General features: G+C 41.0%; 1 protein-coding gene across 4 annotated transcripts in view; it reads right to left on the reverse strand.

The window, feature by feature from the left end:
• The window catches only part of PHF21B (PHD finger protein 21B), a gene marked incomplete at its 3' end in the record, with an annotated part of 176,550 nt that overhangs the window by 39,481 nt on the left and 120,979 nt on the right, over positions 1-16,090 (reverse strand). For all 4 annotated transcript variants that reach the window (XM_082498545.1, XM_082498543.1, XM_082498544.1 and 1 more), the window contains one exon: positions 2,913-3,005. In XM_082498545.1, the coding sequence (XP_082354671.1) occupies positions 2,913-3,005 (93 nt within the window). The remainder of the gene's footprint in view (positions 1-2,912; positions 3,006-16,090) is intronic.

Consider the following 16,090-nt stretch of genomic DNA (forward strand, 5'->3'; position numbering starts at 1 on the left):
GCTTCCTCCACTTTTTCCAATTCTTCAAAATTGAATCTACCACTGAATGAAAATTTTTCTACTTAACAATAGTATAGAACATTGATGCTTCTCTAAGTGCAGCATTTGCAATGCCATCATCATTGCTGAAACATAACCTTAATGATAATTTAAGCCCCTGTTACAGGTCTTTCAGCTGCTCTTGAACCTCATCTATTTTCAGGAGCAATCTGCTCATCTGACACCTCAAAATGGCAGAAATCAATGTGTTATTATGCTGTAAGAACAACTGAAAAGCAAAGTCTTGAACTTGATAAGAAAACTATAACCTTCCTTTATGTTCACAACTTTGCCTTCCACAAAATGTAATTTAAAGAGAGAATTTAAGAACTTATCTTGGAAATACTCCTTCCTCTGGGCAGATTTAGCTCACAGATCTTCTACTAGATTCTGCCACTAAGAAAATATTAGGAAAAAATAAAGGAACAGTCTTCACTGGCAAGGACTGCAGCCGCACTGCCCATGACGCAGAATGCAAAGGCGAGGATTAGGAAAATGGAGAACTGCCCACTGTAGGTGCAGATCAAGTGCGAGACCACCCAAGGAACCTGAAGGTGCACAAGTCCATAGGACCTGATGAGATACATCCGCGGGTCCTAAGGGAACTGGCAGATGAAGTCACTAAGCCACTAGCCATCATATTTGAGAAGTCGTGGCAGTCTGGCAAGGATCCTGCCGACTGGAAAAGGGAAAACATAACCCGGACTTTCAAAAAGGGAAACAAGGAAGACCCAGGGAACTACAGGCCAATCAGTCTCACCTCTGTGCCTGGCAAGATCATGGAGCAGATCCTCCTGGAAACTCTGCTGAGGCACATAGAAAACAAGGAGGTGATTGGTGAAGCCACCATGGCTTCACCAAGGGCAAGTCATGCCTGACAAATTTGGTGGCCTTCTACGAAGGGGTTACAGTGGCAGTGGATAAGGGAAGACCAACTGATGTCATCTACTTGGACTTGTGCAAAGCGTTTGACACTGTCCCACACGATATCCTGGTCTCTAAACTGAAGAGACATGGATTCGACAAATGGACCACTCGGTGGATAAAGAACTGGCTGGACGGTCGCACTCAAAGAGTTGCGGTCAACGGCTTGATGTCCAAGTGGAGAGCAGTGACAAGTGGTGTTCCTCAGGGGTCGGTACTGGGGCCTGTACTGTCCAACATCTTTGTCAGCGACATGGACAGTGGGGTCGAGTGCACCCTCTTGCTAGTTTGCCGGTGATACCAAGCTGTTTGGCGAGGTAGACACGCTGGAGGGGAGGGATGCCATCCAGAGGGACCTGGACAGGCTGGAGAGGTGGGCCAAAGCCAACCTCATGCAGTTCAACAAGGCCAAGTGCAAGGTCTAACATCTGGGTTGGGGCAATCCCAAGCACAAATACAGGCTCAGCGGGGAATGGCTGGAGAGCAGCCCTGAAGAGAAGGACCTGGGTGTGCTGATTGACAAGAAGATCAACATGAGCCAGCAGTGTGCGATTGCAGCCCAGAAGGCCAACCGTATCTTGGGCTGCATCAGAAGAAGTGTGGCCAGCAGGTCAAAGGAGGTGATTCTACCCCTCTACTCCACTCTTGTGAGACCCCACCTGCAGTACTGCATCCAGCTCTGGAGTCCCCAACATAAGAAGGACATGGACCTGCTGGAGTGTGTCCAGAGGAGAGCCATGAGGATGACCCGAGGGCTGGAGCACCTCTCCTATGAGGAGAGGCTGAAAGAGTTGCGGCTGTTCAGCCTGGACAAGAGAAGGCTCCGGGGAGATCTTATTGCAGCCTTCCACTGCCTAAAAGGGGCCTACAGGAGATCTGGGGAAGGACTTTTTACTCGGGCATGTAGCGATAGGACGAGGGGGAATGGCTTTCAACTGGAAGAGGGCAGGTTCAGATTGAACATTAGGAAGAAGTTTTTCACTTTAAGGGTGGTAAGGCGCTGGAACAGGTTGCCCAGAGAGGTTGTTGAGGCCCCATCCCTGGAGGTGTTCAAGGCCAGGCTGGACATGGCCTTGGGCAACCTGGTCTAGTGGGAGGTGTCCCTGCCTATGGCAGGGGGGTTGGAACTCGATGATCTTCAAGGTCCTTTCCAACCTAAACCATTATATGAGTCTATGAGTCTATGAAGACCCAACATTGACTTCAATGCTAGAAAAGTGTTCACATATGAGAAATAGGCCTCTAAGGGCCACACAGGGAGAAATATACTTATACTTAATAATCATGCATCCGAAAAGCAAACCATAGAACTGCAGCAAAATGCTTGTTGAAAATGACATCCAAATTTTTTGAGAAAGAGGGTTGAAATGGGGAATAAAGTGTATGGTTAGGGAAACAGTGATGGATATTCAGAAAATAAAACACAGTTTGAAAATATTTTACAAATCTGCGAGTGTAACACCCCTTTCACTCCTACCCAGCCAATCTTGCCTCAGTCTGGCACCTGGGTTAGTTGGGCCAAAACTTTATACTGGGATAGAAAGGGATAAGGATAGTAAGCTAGTAAAAGAATGTGTGAGGCTAAATCTTGAACAGAAAGGTTAATACTTCCACCACTTTTTTTAATTACAGAACTGCAGATTTTCATGTCTGTGATTTGTGATTCATCTTATAAAGCATAAATTTACATTTCACCATATGCACTTTGTTCTTCCACAATGAGTCTACAAGATTTTTTATAGCTAACAGTATGCTCCCAGAAGAAAACCAATTGATTTTTTTTTTACAGGAATTGGAGAAAATCACAACTCTGCTGTTCAACTCACTGAAGGTGAGTCTTTATTCAGCAGAATGCGTGGGCTGACCTACCCAGGCCTGGGCACCGGACAGGAACAGGGTAGAATACATACAAAATGACACAAAACCCTCTTTGGAACTGTGTTTTTTACCTGAGGTAGCACTGCTGGTCCTTGTCCTGCCAACCTCTGCAAGGAGCTGACCTGAGGAACCTTAATGGGCACTGCAGTGATAGTTCCCAAAGTCTGTTGGAAGAAAAACAGTTGAACACAGCTTAAAACACTTGCACAGCCTCCCCAGATAGAATCTGCCCAACCCAGTGGCTCCCCTTTCAGGCCTTTGTCTCTTCCGAGTTTGTGATGGAAGCGTATAATACATCAGTCCATTTGAAGCTCCCTCTTCTGCCTAAAGAGTCAGAGACTCTTCCTTCTCTTTAACATTCCATACAAAGCACTGTTAACTAAAGCTTATTATCTCCTTAGAGCATTTGGTAATTCTGAGTGCAAAGGATACATCTCATTGTTGTGAAGTTTTTTTGGTACACAAAGAAACAACCAGTGTGCTGCCATGGCTGAAGGCTGTCTAGGCACTAGCTTGTTTTCAAAAGAGATCTGAAGAAAGGTGAAACACACCACAGTGAAACTTCAAAATGTGCTCCAGTAAGATGATGCATTTCATAGTAGCCAGGGTCATAAGAGAAGTTCACTGTGTCTTAGTAAGTAGTAAATACTGAATTATTAAAACTGAAAGCTACCTATAAATCTACTACAGCACACTGTAACATAACATTCAGCTAAGATGACATCCATTTGGGCCAACACAGCAGCTATTACTATCCATGTTTATTTTTTCTACTCAGTCCTCTCTTAGTTGTATAACAAATTTATTCAAAACTTATTGAAGAGAAGAGAAGAGAAGAGAAGAGAAGAGAAGAGAAGAGAAGAGAAGAGAAGAGAAGAGAAGAGAAGAGAAGAGAAGATTTCTATTAAAAGGGACCTACAACAATCACCTAGTCCAACTAGACCAAAAGTTAAAGCATGTTGTTAAGGGTATTGTCCAAATGCCTCTTAAACACTGGCAGGCCTGGAGCATAGACCACCTCTCTAGGAAGCCTGTTCTGGTGTTTGACCACCCCCTCAGTAAACAAACGCTTCCTAATGTCCAGTCTGAACCTCCCCTGGCACAGCTTTGAACCATTCCCACATGTCCTATCACTGGATACCAGGGAGAAGAGATCAACACCTCCCTCTCCGGTTCCCCTCCTCAGGAAGCTGTAGAGAGTAATGAGGTCCCCCCTCAGTCTCCTCTTCTCCAAACTAGACAAACCCAGTGACCTCAGCTACTCTTCATAGGACATTCCTTCCAGTCCTTTCACCAGCTTTGCTGTCCTCCTCTGGATGTATTCAAGTATCTTAACATCCTTCTTAAACTGCGGGGCCCAGAACTGCACACAGTACTCAAGGTGAGGCTGCACCAATGCTAACAGTAGGATAATCACCAGCTGCTTAATTTGACTGGCTGGTTATGGTGTGTTGCACCCGAGGATGCAGTTTTCCCTTTTGGCTGCCAGGGCACACTGCTGACTCATATTGAGCCTCCCGTCAACCAGCACTCCCAGGTCCCTTTCTGCAGGGCTGCTCTCCAGCTACTCCTCTCCCAATTTATACTTGTGCCCTGTGTTACTCCACCCTAGGTGCAGAATCTGATATTGTGACTTGTTATATTTCATCCCACTAATCATTGCCCAATGTTCCAATCTATCCAGATCCCTCTGCAAGGCCTCCTGTCCCTCGAGACAGTCAACAGCACCTCCCAGTTTAGTATCACCAGCAAACTTGCTAATGATGCATTCAACTCCTGCATCCAGATTGTTGATAAAAATATTGGGACAGGACTGGCCCTAGAACTCAACCCTGAGGAACACCACTGGTGACCAGTTGGCAACCAGATGTAGGCCCATTCACTACAACCCTTGGAACTCTGCCCTTCAGCCAGTTTTTCACCCTGCACACCACGAACCTACTCATCCCACTGCTGGACAACTTGTCCAGAAGGATGCTGTGAGGGACAGTATCAAAAGCCTTACTGAAATCCAGAAAAAATACATCCACTACCTTCCCTTCATCCACTAGGCAGGTGACCTGACCTATGATAACCATAGAAGGATATGAAATTAGTTACACAGGACTTTCCTTTTGTGAACCCATGTTGACTGTGCCTGATGATTACATTATTCTTTAAATGCCTTTCAATACTAACAAGTATAAGATATTTGAGACAGCTCCTTCTATGAGCAAATATATTGCTGCATTCTACATGAAGTTTACTTTGTAGATGAAGAAGTGATACTTGTTAACCCCGTATTATCTTTAACCCTTATGAATACAGGTAGACACCAAGAGTAAGCAAGTTATCTTTCTGTAATACAGAGTGAAGCACACACACGTTTTCCCTCACCTAAAGATCTCTGTTTAGCTGCAATTCTTTAATGACTTTTCATCTATCCATAGTGACACAGATATCTATAGATGTACGCGTACACTTTCTTTTATAGATGGTCTAAATGACACTTCTTTTTCAAGCCTTACCTACAGAGGCTCCCAAAATACTGGATCTGAGATATTGTAAATAACTCGTATTTTATTTTCTTCACTAAAAAGGACAGACAGCTTATAAATTTAAGATTGGGCCATAGGTCTAAAGAACATAGCTAACTTTTCCCCTTCAACCTCTTTCATTCCTTTATCCCTGATTAGACTTCATATTTTGGTTAACTGGCCAATATTCTTAAGGCAAGGTTTTATAACTTTTATCTAACATTTCTTAATTGGTGTTGGGACAACATGGCAATATAAGCAAGCAGATGATTGTCACTATAACAGCATGAGACACTTAGTCACTCATCACAAAAATTTATCAGGCTGCTAGAAATAGCTAATAAGTAAAGAAAAATAGATTCAACTGAATTTCTCTAAATTTAACTCCCCTCAAAACAAAGGATTGGATCACAGCCAGTAAGATAAAGTATGCTAATATTACCCCAATCTGGTAATGAAATTTGTCAATAGAAAGGAAACTATAATGTAATCAACTCAAGGAAAGCAAAACTGTGTCAGGTCCATGCTGATATGTTCTCCTCAGACCTCAATAACAGAGTGGTAAACAGTCTATTTCATTCTAACTACAGTGTTTTATAAGAATACCATGCATTTTCATGCAGAATATTTTTAATAAACCCATCCTAGAGAGTTTATATTTTTAACTCTGCTATTCCTCTTGGAGACATTTGGGGGTATGATGTTATACATTCAGCAAAGATTAAAATTTGCATAAGATTTGCCTGAGTTAAACAACAAGGAGAGCTGTACAATTATAAACATGGAAGACAATTTTTCCTGGGTACTCATGGATTATCAGTACCCTGGATTATCCATGGAAAAATATACTCCATTAAAATCCTGTCTTCAGCCAATGGTGGGGCGGGGTGGGTGGGTGGGTGTCAGAGAAAGCATTTCCACCCATTGATGCCAGAATAAATTAAGTTATACCTTCCTGCAGAAGTAAAGGTATTGGCAGCAGAGCAAGGAACAGAAGGGGGTATTTCCACTGCAGTTATCCTTATAGGGTGACACATGGAATAAAAACAATGGGAAGGATTCTATAAACTATCTGAATTAATAACTTCTTTGCCCTGTCTACCATATCACAGCCTCACACATTGGGAAGGACAATGTGATGAATTCCTGCAGTCTGGAGAGGAGAACTTCAGCTGCCACCTGCTGCTATTGCCACTTACTAGACATATCACAACTTCCTGCTTTATATTGGCATGAACTAAAATTCAATTCAGCCCAGTTATTTGCTTTTTAAGGTGAATACGAAAGTGAACTTTCTAACCCACACTTTCCCTCCATCCCAACAGTTCTGATATATGGAATGAGATTTCTTTCACAATGCAGTGAAGCCTGAGTTGTCCCTGGAAACACTAGGAGCACCACAACTTCTCCCAGGCTGCACATATACCCTCTACAGAACGTTAAAACAAGAAGTCCTTCCTTCGGGAAGATCGTGCTTAAAGTGTTGCTGCATCTCTCATCATTTTTATATATGCTACCTCTGACCTTGAAAACAGACATTCTGATATTCCTATTCCTACAGACACGTGTAGATTTGCAAGGATTTTTAAAGTGGCCAACAGAATACCATGTATTAAGATCTGAAGTGCTGACACTGAGTGAAACTGGGAATTGACTATACAGATAAGAATCAAATTACTCAGAGGTTAGATAAGATACAGTTATCAATTGACCCACAAAAACTCCACATCTGAGTAAGAAATCTCTTTTCTTGTACTACTTCAAATATCAATAGCAAGGGAAAAAAACAAATCAACCCCGTCTAGAACAGAATGCCTTTGTCCTGTGAGGATGGAGCTCATCTCAAGCCTCTAGGTGCATTGCTGGGACAATTCTCTTTTATGTTTCACAACACTGAACCATTGAGCCAAAAGGAATGGGAAGGAGAGAAGAAACAAGAAACACCATAAAACTATTCTACTCTGTTCTTAGTTTCACCTGAAGACAAAGCCAGGATGCATTGTCTGTGGGTATCAGAGAAATGAACTATCATTAGTTCTGTCACCTGCACTCTCAAAAAATTCATCAGATTTATTTTCCTGAAGTAGGAATTCTGCAGCAGTCTCGAGAGAACAAAAACAAATTATGGCATTCTCAGGTTATGAAATTTTCAGTGACAAAGATGCAGCCTCCTGTTTACAAATGTTTTTATAGTAAGGATCTGTTATTTAATATTCAAGGAAACAATCTCAGTATAAAAATCATATGGCCAAGGGAAAATTCAAAACTTTAATCTCACATTAATAAGAGCACTATAGTATGTTCAGACAGAAAAATAGCTAAGAATATGTTTTACTTTTCACTATTTACATTGTTTTGTTATTGTTTCCCAGCTTGGGCAATAAATAGTTCAAGCTGTTGCATCAGCAGAATTCAATGACAGAAACCTCTGTATTTTTCCTGTAACACATCTCATCTCTTACCCATTTTAGTGATGAAAAAAATGGAGATTTACAGGTAAAATAATGTTGTCAAGGCTAGATTGTTGTGCAGGTGTAAATGCAAGCCAAACTTCTTACTTCCAGTGTCTCATTCATGTGGTTGATTAAGCTCCTTCCTTGGGGAAGGACTTTTTACTCGGGCATGTAATGATGGGACAAGCAGGAATGGCTTTAAACTGGAAGTGGGTAGGTTTAGATTAAACATTAGAAGGAAATTTTTCACTTTAAGGGTGGTAAGGCAGTGGCACAGGTTGCTCAGAGAAGTTGTTGAGGCCCAATCCCTGGAGGTGTTTAAGGCCAGGCTGGATGTGGCCTTGGGCAACCTGGTCTAGTGGGAGGTGTCCCTGCCTATGGCAGGGGGGTTGGAACTCGATGATCTTCAAGGTCCTTTCCAACCTAAACCATTCTATTATTCTATGATTCATCTCACCTGTTGACGTAAAGTCGCATCTGAGTGGCCTAATTTTTGGTCAGATTTTAATGATCAGACCAGGATGTCGCCATGATCATGGGTGAAAGAGGTAAAGTATAAAACAGAGGGAATCGCAGTTGCAGTCTCTGCAATGAAGGTGGTGCAGGTGCGAGAATGGATGGTTGGGCAGTTTGGCTCCCTGCAGATTTTTCAGTGCATTTCAGAGTACTGCCTTGTTCCAGTTAAAGCGGTAAATAAACAAGCAGATAAAACCACTTGTCTGGCAAATAAAAAAGTAAACGTCCTTATCTGATGTTCTTGGCCAGACAATGAGAACTGGACAAACTCCCCATGGCTTAAGCTACAACAGGACGAACACTGCTTACACTCACCTCAATACTTCAGTTCTAGCTGGGTCCTCAGCTCAAGCCCACGGGCTGCAAGAGGTGAGTAATCAAGTTATCTTCCTCCCAAAAAGGGAAATACACTTTTTTTCCTCCTGTTCATGGTGCCACCTATTTTCACTCACAAACTGTCCAGGCTTGCCATGGTGAGCCTGGTGGATCAAAGACTCATCATTCACTAATTCCACACTATCATTTTCATCCATGTGGGCCTTTTTTTTTCTCCTTCCCTTTTTCCAATTTGTCCAAAGAGCAAGCTGGTGCACATTCTTATTCACCTTTAATTAACAAGCTGAAAAGACATTTTTCTGGCAATGCCTGACCTTTAAGCACTTTGTATGAATTTATTGATACCAGCAGAAACAATAATTTAAAAGGTTATTTTATGAGTGCTGCATAGTTTATGGCAGCACTTTTGTCAAGATAAATGAGTTTCTTATTTCTACATTTACAGCTCTAAGCATTTTAATAAAAAAGGTCCATAAAAGCCAAAGATTACTCCAAATCTCTCCTCTATCTATTTGGGCATTTCTGGTGACACCCTGAAACACCTACAATGGGCAGGGAGCACTGAAATGTGCAGTGATGGGGGAAAGTGAAGAGCCAAGTTTCAGTTTGCCTCAGAATTGTTTTTTTATTTGATTCTATGCATTTAAGCCAGATTTACTATCTTTATACTCAGAATTTTTTTCAAATAAAAACAAATTCATCAGGTGCATTTCTTACTGTCTAACTCACGAAACTTTACATCCAGCATCACTTCTTATCCGAGGCAAGCATCTGGAAGCTCACGACCCCTTGCTTACTCCTACCTCAAGCCCCAGCCCCAGCCCTGGACTCGACCAGGAATGTCAGCCACTGCTTCACCCACTGTAGAAGTTGATGGCTAATGAACGCATATGGCTGCAACACAAACCACTTCCAAACCCCTGTCTTCAGTGACCTATACAGAGCAGACAGGCACCTGGCATGTTAGGGACGCCTCTTTTGTTTGAGCAATCCACAGATGCCCTCAGACAGAAACCACAGCAGGCCCACTGTGTAGGTGACCTGCAATCTCAGTTGTTGGGTAAATGTCATCCAGTAGCATGCTTCAAAGGGTCACATTTCAAATTGCAAAAACTGGTGAAGAGATGCAAGTAAAAGAATTGTTTTCTCAGTTTACTCACTAAGAAAATAATAATGATAATAATTTTAAAAAAGAAAATCAACCCAAAAGCCCCAAAAGAGGAGGACACAGCTGCATTAAAAGACAAAGCAGCTCCTCTCATGTAACCAACGGAAAACAAAAAATTTAGAAGATATTCCCAAGAGAAGCTAAAAAAGAAGATCACTCAATTCTTCTATTAATACCCAATAGCATTGTAACTGTTTGCTATAGTTTCTCCTCCTATGCTTCTGCATTAAATCAAGACCATCCCTAGATCAAGACTCTCAAAGAGAACTGAGGGATACAAGTATGGGGACAGTGGCAAGTAGAAGACATAAAAAGTGAAACGAAGTATAGTGTGGACAGAGAATAAGAATTCAAAGGATATGTCCTGGTTTGAGGTAAAACAGAACCAATTTTGTTCAGTAACTTCGCTTCTTAGCTGGGCCTCTTCTAACTACTGAAATTAACTGCATATTGTGCAGGCAGTGTTCACTCTCTCAGAGTGATAAGACCAATTGTTTATAGCTGATGCCCAGGCATGGTATGCAGAGAGGCTCTTGCTTATACTTATTGCTATACCACCCCAGGCCAACCAACTTTGTTATTTGCCCCATTGGACGGTCAGAAGCGGAAAAGCAATGTGGGGTCCACCTGCGGGGAGGAGCAGACAGGACAGGTGACCCAAAACTGACCAACAGGGTATTCCATCCCATCTGCCTCATGCTCAGTATAAAACCTGAGGGATCAAAGGGTCAGCTCTCTTCCTTCAATGTCCGACGTCTGAGGAGGACTCTGTTCGTCTGCCTGTGATCCTGATCCTGAATCCAGATCCGGAATCCAGTTCCTGTCTGTCACTGAGTCCAGCCTGGGACTGCTCCAGTGCCAGTCGGTGTCATGACTGTCGTTTTGGGAGCTTGATACGGTTTTGTATATTTTTCATTATTTCTTTTTATTTTATTATTATTTCATTAAAGTAGTTTAGTTCCTTCTAAACTAGTAAGTCTCTTTTTCCTCCTCTGCCTCTCTCTTTGAAGAGGGGTAGAGGGGAGCATCTGTCAGTCCCATCTGGGGTCCCTCAGGTCCCCAGTAGTGGATTTTGGCCTAAACCACGACAGATTAATTGGCTCCCAACATGGGACTGGAGATATACAGGTAGAGCCGTTACCCAACTCATCATGTTATACATCTGAATTGTGAACCACACCAAAACAGCACCTCTAAACCTTCGCATAAAAAGACAAAGAATAAATGAACTTTGCAAGACATTTGGCAGGTTAAACCAAGTTGACTGCATTAAGGTCAAACAAAGCTGTTTAAAGGCATGATACAATATTTCATCTAAGAACGACATGATGTAAGCTGTCTATTCTAATCTCTGAGCAAACTGGAATTCAAACTATTCGGGCAATTTGTCACAGCTCTGGTCGAGCACTGCTCGTCCCCCCCCATATGCTTTTCCGCTTCCGACCCTCCAACGAGGCAAATAGCAAAGTTGGTTGGCCTTGGGTGCAAGCAAGGCCAACATAGCAACAAGTATAAGCAAGAGCCTCTCTGCATACCATGCCTGGGCATCAGCTATAAACAATTGGTCTTATCACTCTGAGAGAGTGAACACTGCCTGCACAATATGCAGTTAATTTCAGTAGTTAGAAGAGGCCCAGCTAAGAAGCGAAGTTACTGAACAAAATTGGTTCTGTTTTACCTCAAACCAGGACATGATGAATGTTAGAGAGGGTTTAGAGGATAAAAGGATGCTGAAGCAGAAACAAGGATGAGATTTACATTGTCAGTGATCAGACTAAGGGCCTACTGTCTATTGTGTTATGACTTTTTTAGTTAATGCCTGAGTTTCTAAATCCGTGACTTATGCACATCTGTGATTTTTAGTAAATTTCAGCACTGAATGAATACATATCTATGTATCTACAGATATGTATCTCTGCTTTATTGAAAGACATTTACGTTTTACTCTGTTTGGGTAAATATATTTGTCAGACCATTGCTATGTTTGCTTTGAATTACAAATCCCCCTCTTATTTGGATCTACTAACAAATGCTTAAGGACCTATTCCTATAATTTATTATCCATACAAACTCATTGTGGAGCTTGGATACATAAACTGTTTAGGATTAGACCACAGACATAAAACTGTGAGGGGACACAATGCTCCTCCCATTCCAGAATTACAGTAGTACACATAAAATCACTGAAGTCAGTCACTGAAGAGAATCAGACTCAATGAGTAGCAGAAGGTTAAATCGCCACATAGTTTCAAAAGCCTTTCAGTACAGCATGTTACCAAAATACTTAACTCAGGAACATATGGGTTTGTTATATCTTAGCAGAACAGTTCAATTATTTGAGTTCAACTGCCACTGCATTGCTGTATTATTTGCAAACTATTTTATACTGACATCAATACTGCAGCACAAATATTGTGTTCCTACATTGTATTATAGAAACACTAATCTTTTTCTTTTTAAAGTACATATGCATCTCTCAAAGATCTAGGTCTTCTTCGTGTTGCAAATAAGACACCTAAGCTATTAAAAAAATGTTTTTGTCTGTTATGTGTTCAATATTGGCAACAACAGTTTTACAGAATGGATTTTTAATGTGGTAGTGACAGGGGAACAGATTGCTATGGCAACAGCAAAGATGAAAATTCTTAACCTGAATGGATCGTCACTGAAGTAATTGCAGGGTTTTTTTACCCATTCTACATCCATTTTACAACTTGAATGCTGCATTCAACCTTGAGCTTGCTTTATATAAATGCCAAGCACTATATGCAACCTCCAAGTTCATCTGACAAAACTTGCTGCTCCTTACCTCAATAATCCAGGATAGTTGCTGTCCTCTAGCTAACCTAAACACCTGAATGCTATTATTTTTCCATATAGTCCACCAGTAAAAGCACCGGATGCTTGGATATAACTTTGAGGCTCCTGCAAGGCGTCTATGCATACATATTTTTTCTTTCCTTCTAGACTTAGCTTCTACAAAAATCTGTGGAAATCATTCTTCATTTTCAAAGTGTGGTGAAATCACCATGTATGGTATTTCAAACAAGCTGGTGGAATAATGGCATATTTCAGTTTCACACTTAGATTGTATCCCAAAGAGACTGCACTTCAGACATATTTTGTGTAAACAGTAAGTTAATTGCGATTTCATAGAAATTTAAAGATTTCTCTCCCAGCTTTTAAAAGTGTTTGTTTTCCCCACTTCCTTTCTCTCTACTCAGAATTCATTAATCACACTCTTGTATGCACATTTATTATTGTTATGAAGTAGACAATCAGAAACACAACAAGTCCTATTGCTTTTTTAAAATATCACTATTTTTGAAACCATCCTTTCTTTGGGCACTAAAAAAAACATTTAGACCAACCCTCTTTACAGGCAATTAACGACGATGTAAACTATGCCAGATGCTTTTGTACTGAAACAGCCTACAACTGCTCTCACTGCCCTTTACAAGGCCCAGTATCTGGGGTAGCAACAAGCAGCAGGAGGCAAGGTACCACTTTAAATTCCAAACCTGCTTTGAAAACCACAGTGTGACCAAATTCTTAATTGCTGCTATGGTATTCCTACTCAACCCACAGTGGTATCAAAACTCATGAGGGTATCAGAGGAGTATATGCAGAGATAAAGCAAAATATTTTCTGCTTTTATGATGTCTCTTAAGCTTTTCAGAGCACCATCTAATTTTTCTCTGCTTCTTCCACAGCTCTTAGACTTTTCAGACCACTATCTCTACTTCTTGCCTCTTGCACATTCCCATCTGAGTAAACTAAAAAATACAAATTCTGTTTGAGCACACTGTGGTTATGTATTCAGGCAAAGGAAAAACATGATGAATAAAGTTCACGAGTTGTCCTGGTTTAGAAATCCCACTGGTTACTTACACAAGAGGATAGATAGCTGTGACAAATACCTGTTCTTAAACACAGCTTCCATCATATTATTTGCTGGTTAGTATTTTTTTAAAGCACCATTATTCTTATCAAAAGAAACAGTCAGGGTTTTTCCACAGTCATTAGATCACACTCTAAATTTTGGGGGTGGGAGAAGAATGTTTGGCTATGTGAACTGCATTAGCATGCACATATCTGTTCTGTGATTTGAAGCTTTATTCAGAAATCATATTCAATTAAGTCTCCACCTCCTGCACAAATGAGTATAGTCTCACTGAGTTGCAACAACAACACTCAGCAGCTGTGATCACACTTATAGTCACTAGTCACTTGCTCAGCTGATTCATAAAAGATTTGCTGTTTAACTACTAAACTGTTCCAGGTTGATGTTGTTTTTAATGACTAATGTCTTCAAATTACATATTCTCTGTTCACAGTCTGTGGAAATATTTCTGAGTAAAGGGGAAAATGCATGCACAGCATGTCACACAAAGCAGTTTCTAGCCTCTCCCTCAAGTGAGTTCAAGCATGAGTGAAAATCTTCAACAGAGCCCCAGCAACTGCTAAAGTGCTACTGGTCTACCCCAGCTGCAGGACATGAGGATTAGGGTATGGAAAAAGAAGGCAGGGGGAAGAAAAATAAAGGAGGAAATGACCATCATTCTTTAGTGATTTAGGAGTCCTCACCTACCAGAATGGCCCACGCAGCCTATCAGCAGCTACTGAAAAATTAAGATTATCTTCCAAATCATTCCACCTTAGCACCCATGGGGCTCAGAGCTACTTTTGCAGTTCTTGCTCTGAGTTGCTCTGAGTTTTTATTATGCGTTCTTCAGATGCTCTGAAGATGTAGAAAACATGAGGGAAGTGACAGCCTGAGATGATCTAATTGCTCACTGCCACACAGTCCCTTTTGTCAGGCCCTGAGCTGAGCTAATTCAGCTTGCTAACCAGGATAAAGAAAGTTTTCTGCTAGTTGAATTAGCTTAGGAAAGTATCCAACAGGCAACAGAATAAAGGCAAGGGAAAAAGAAATGTTTCTTAGCTGGTGGGGGAGGGACGGGAAGACAAAAACCACAAAGGCAGGGGAACAGAAAAATGGAATGATGGTTCCAGTGTTCTTGGGGAAAGGAAGCTATTAGATCAGTTCAGCCATAATAACTGGATGTTGTTACCAAAAGTAACTTCCTTGAGCATAGAACTTGAGGAAGGAACATGAAGACTTTGCCTGAATTCCATATAAAGGGAAATCTTAAAATTCTACTGTTAATATAACTAGTTAGAAAAAAGGAAGCAATAACTTTCCCAGGAAATGTTAATTTGAATGTGCAGAACACTCCATAAGCTTGCTTTATTTTTTTTTAGGCAGACTATTCAGCAATATTGAGCCACTTGCCCACCAACAAAACCCAGTGGAAAATACTGCTTTAGTACAGCATGGCTGAATTACTGTTGCTATTGAATTCTTAACTTTGGTATTCCACAGTTCTAGGATTGCCACTGTGAAAAATCATTGCAGAGATTGCTAAACAGGTGCCACCTTCTAATTAAAAGAAAATACCAAAATACAGCAGTACCTTATTTAGTTTTGGAGGGTGATAAACTCTACAGTATTTACTTACAAATGTAATTGATTCTTTGATGATCCAATAAAAAGGCCGATCTTTTATGTTGATTTGTTCAGACAGTAACAGGATTTGGCAAATTTATGCTTATATAAATAAATTCATAAATATATGTTAGATACATATATATACACTATATGTATGTGAATACAATACCATACACTTCAGAACACATAATAATATATTACATATAATATTTTTCCAGAGTTGTAAATATACCAAAGTGAGCACCAGTGTTTCCCTAAGTAGAAAATCTCCTCTTCTTCCTGAGGTGCTGCATCAATATTAGTGCTAGCAGAACTAGCCTTACAAACACTAAAGTCACCAAAGGCTCTTTTGTTTCCCAGCCTAAAAATTGTATCTGTTTCTGGAGTGCAGAAATTATAAGAAGAAAACCAGGAAAAAAAAAAATCAAACCACAACTCTGGTCTAATATCTAGCCTGTGTGACTTTTTCTGGCTCCTACTTAGGATATTTCATTCTGCTAGTCCCAGATAAACCGGGATACTGGGACATCTTCCAAGGGCCTAGTAGGCTGAGAAAAGCCCCAGTGTGCCTATGTCCAACTTTAGCTGAAAAGTTCAAAATCATCTTCTCATCCCCCCACATTTAGCTGCTGTCAAGCCTTAAAGACAGTAAATTCCTCATGTGCTTCAGATTTAACTGTTAATATTCTCTGGACACCTGAAGGTTTGCTTCTCAGCAAGCCCGGAAACATCACTTTTGAGGTGTCAA

Source organism: Vanellus vanellus, assembly GCF_965231255.1.
Source record: "Vanellus vanellus genome assembly, chromosome: 1".
Lineage (NCBI taxonomy): Eukaryota > Metazoa > Chordata > Aves > Charadriiformes > Charadriidae > Vanellus > Vanellus vanellus.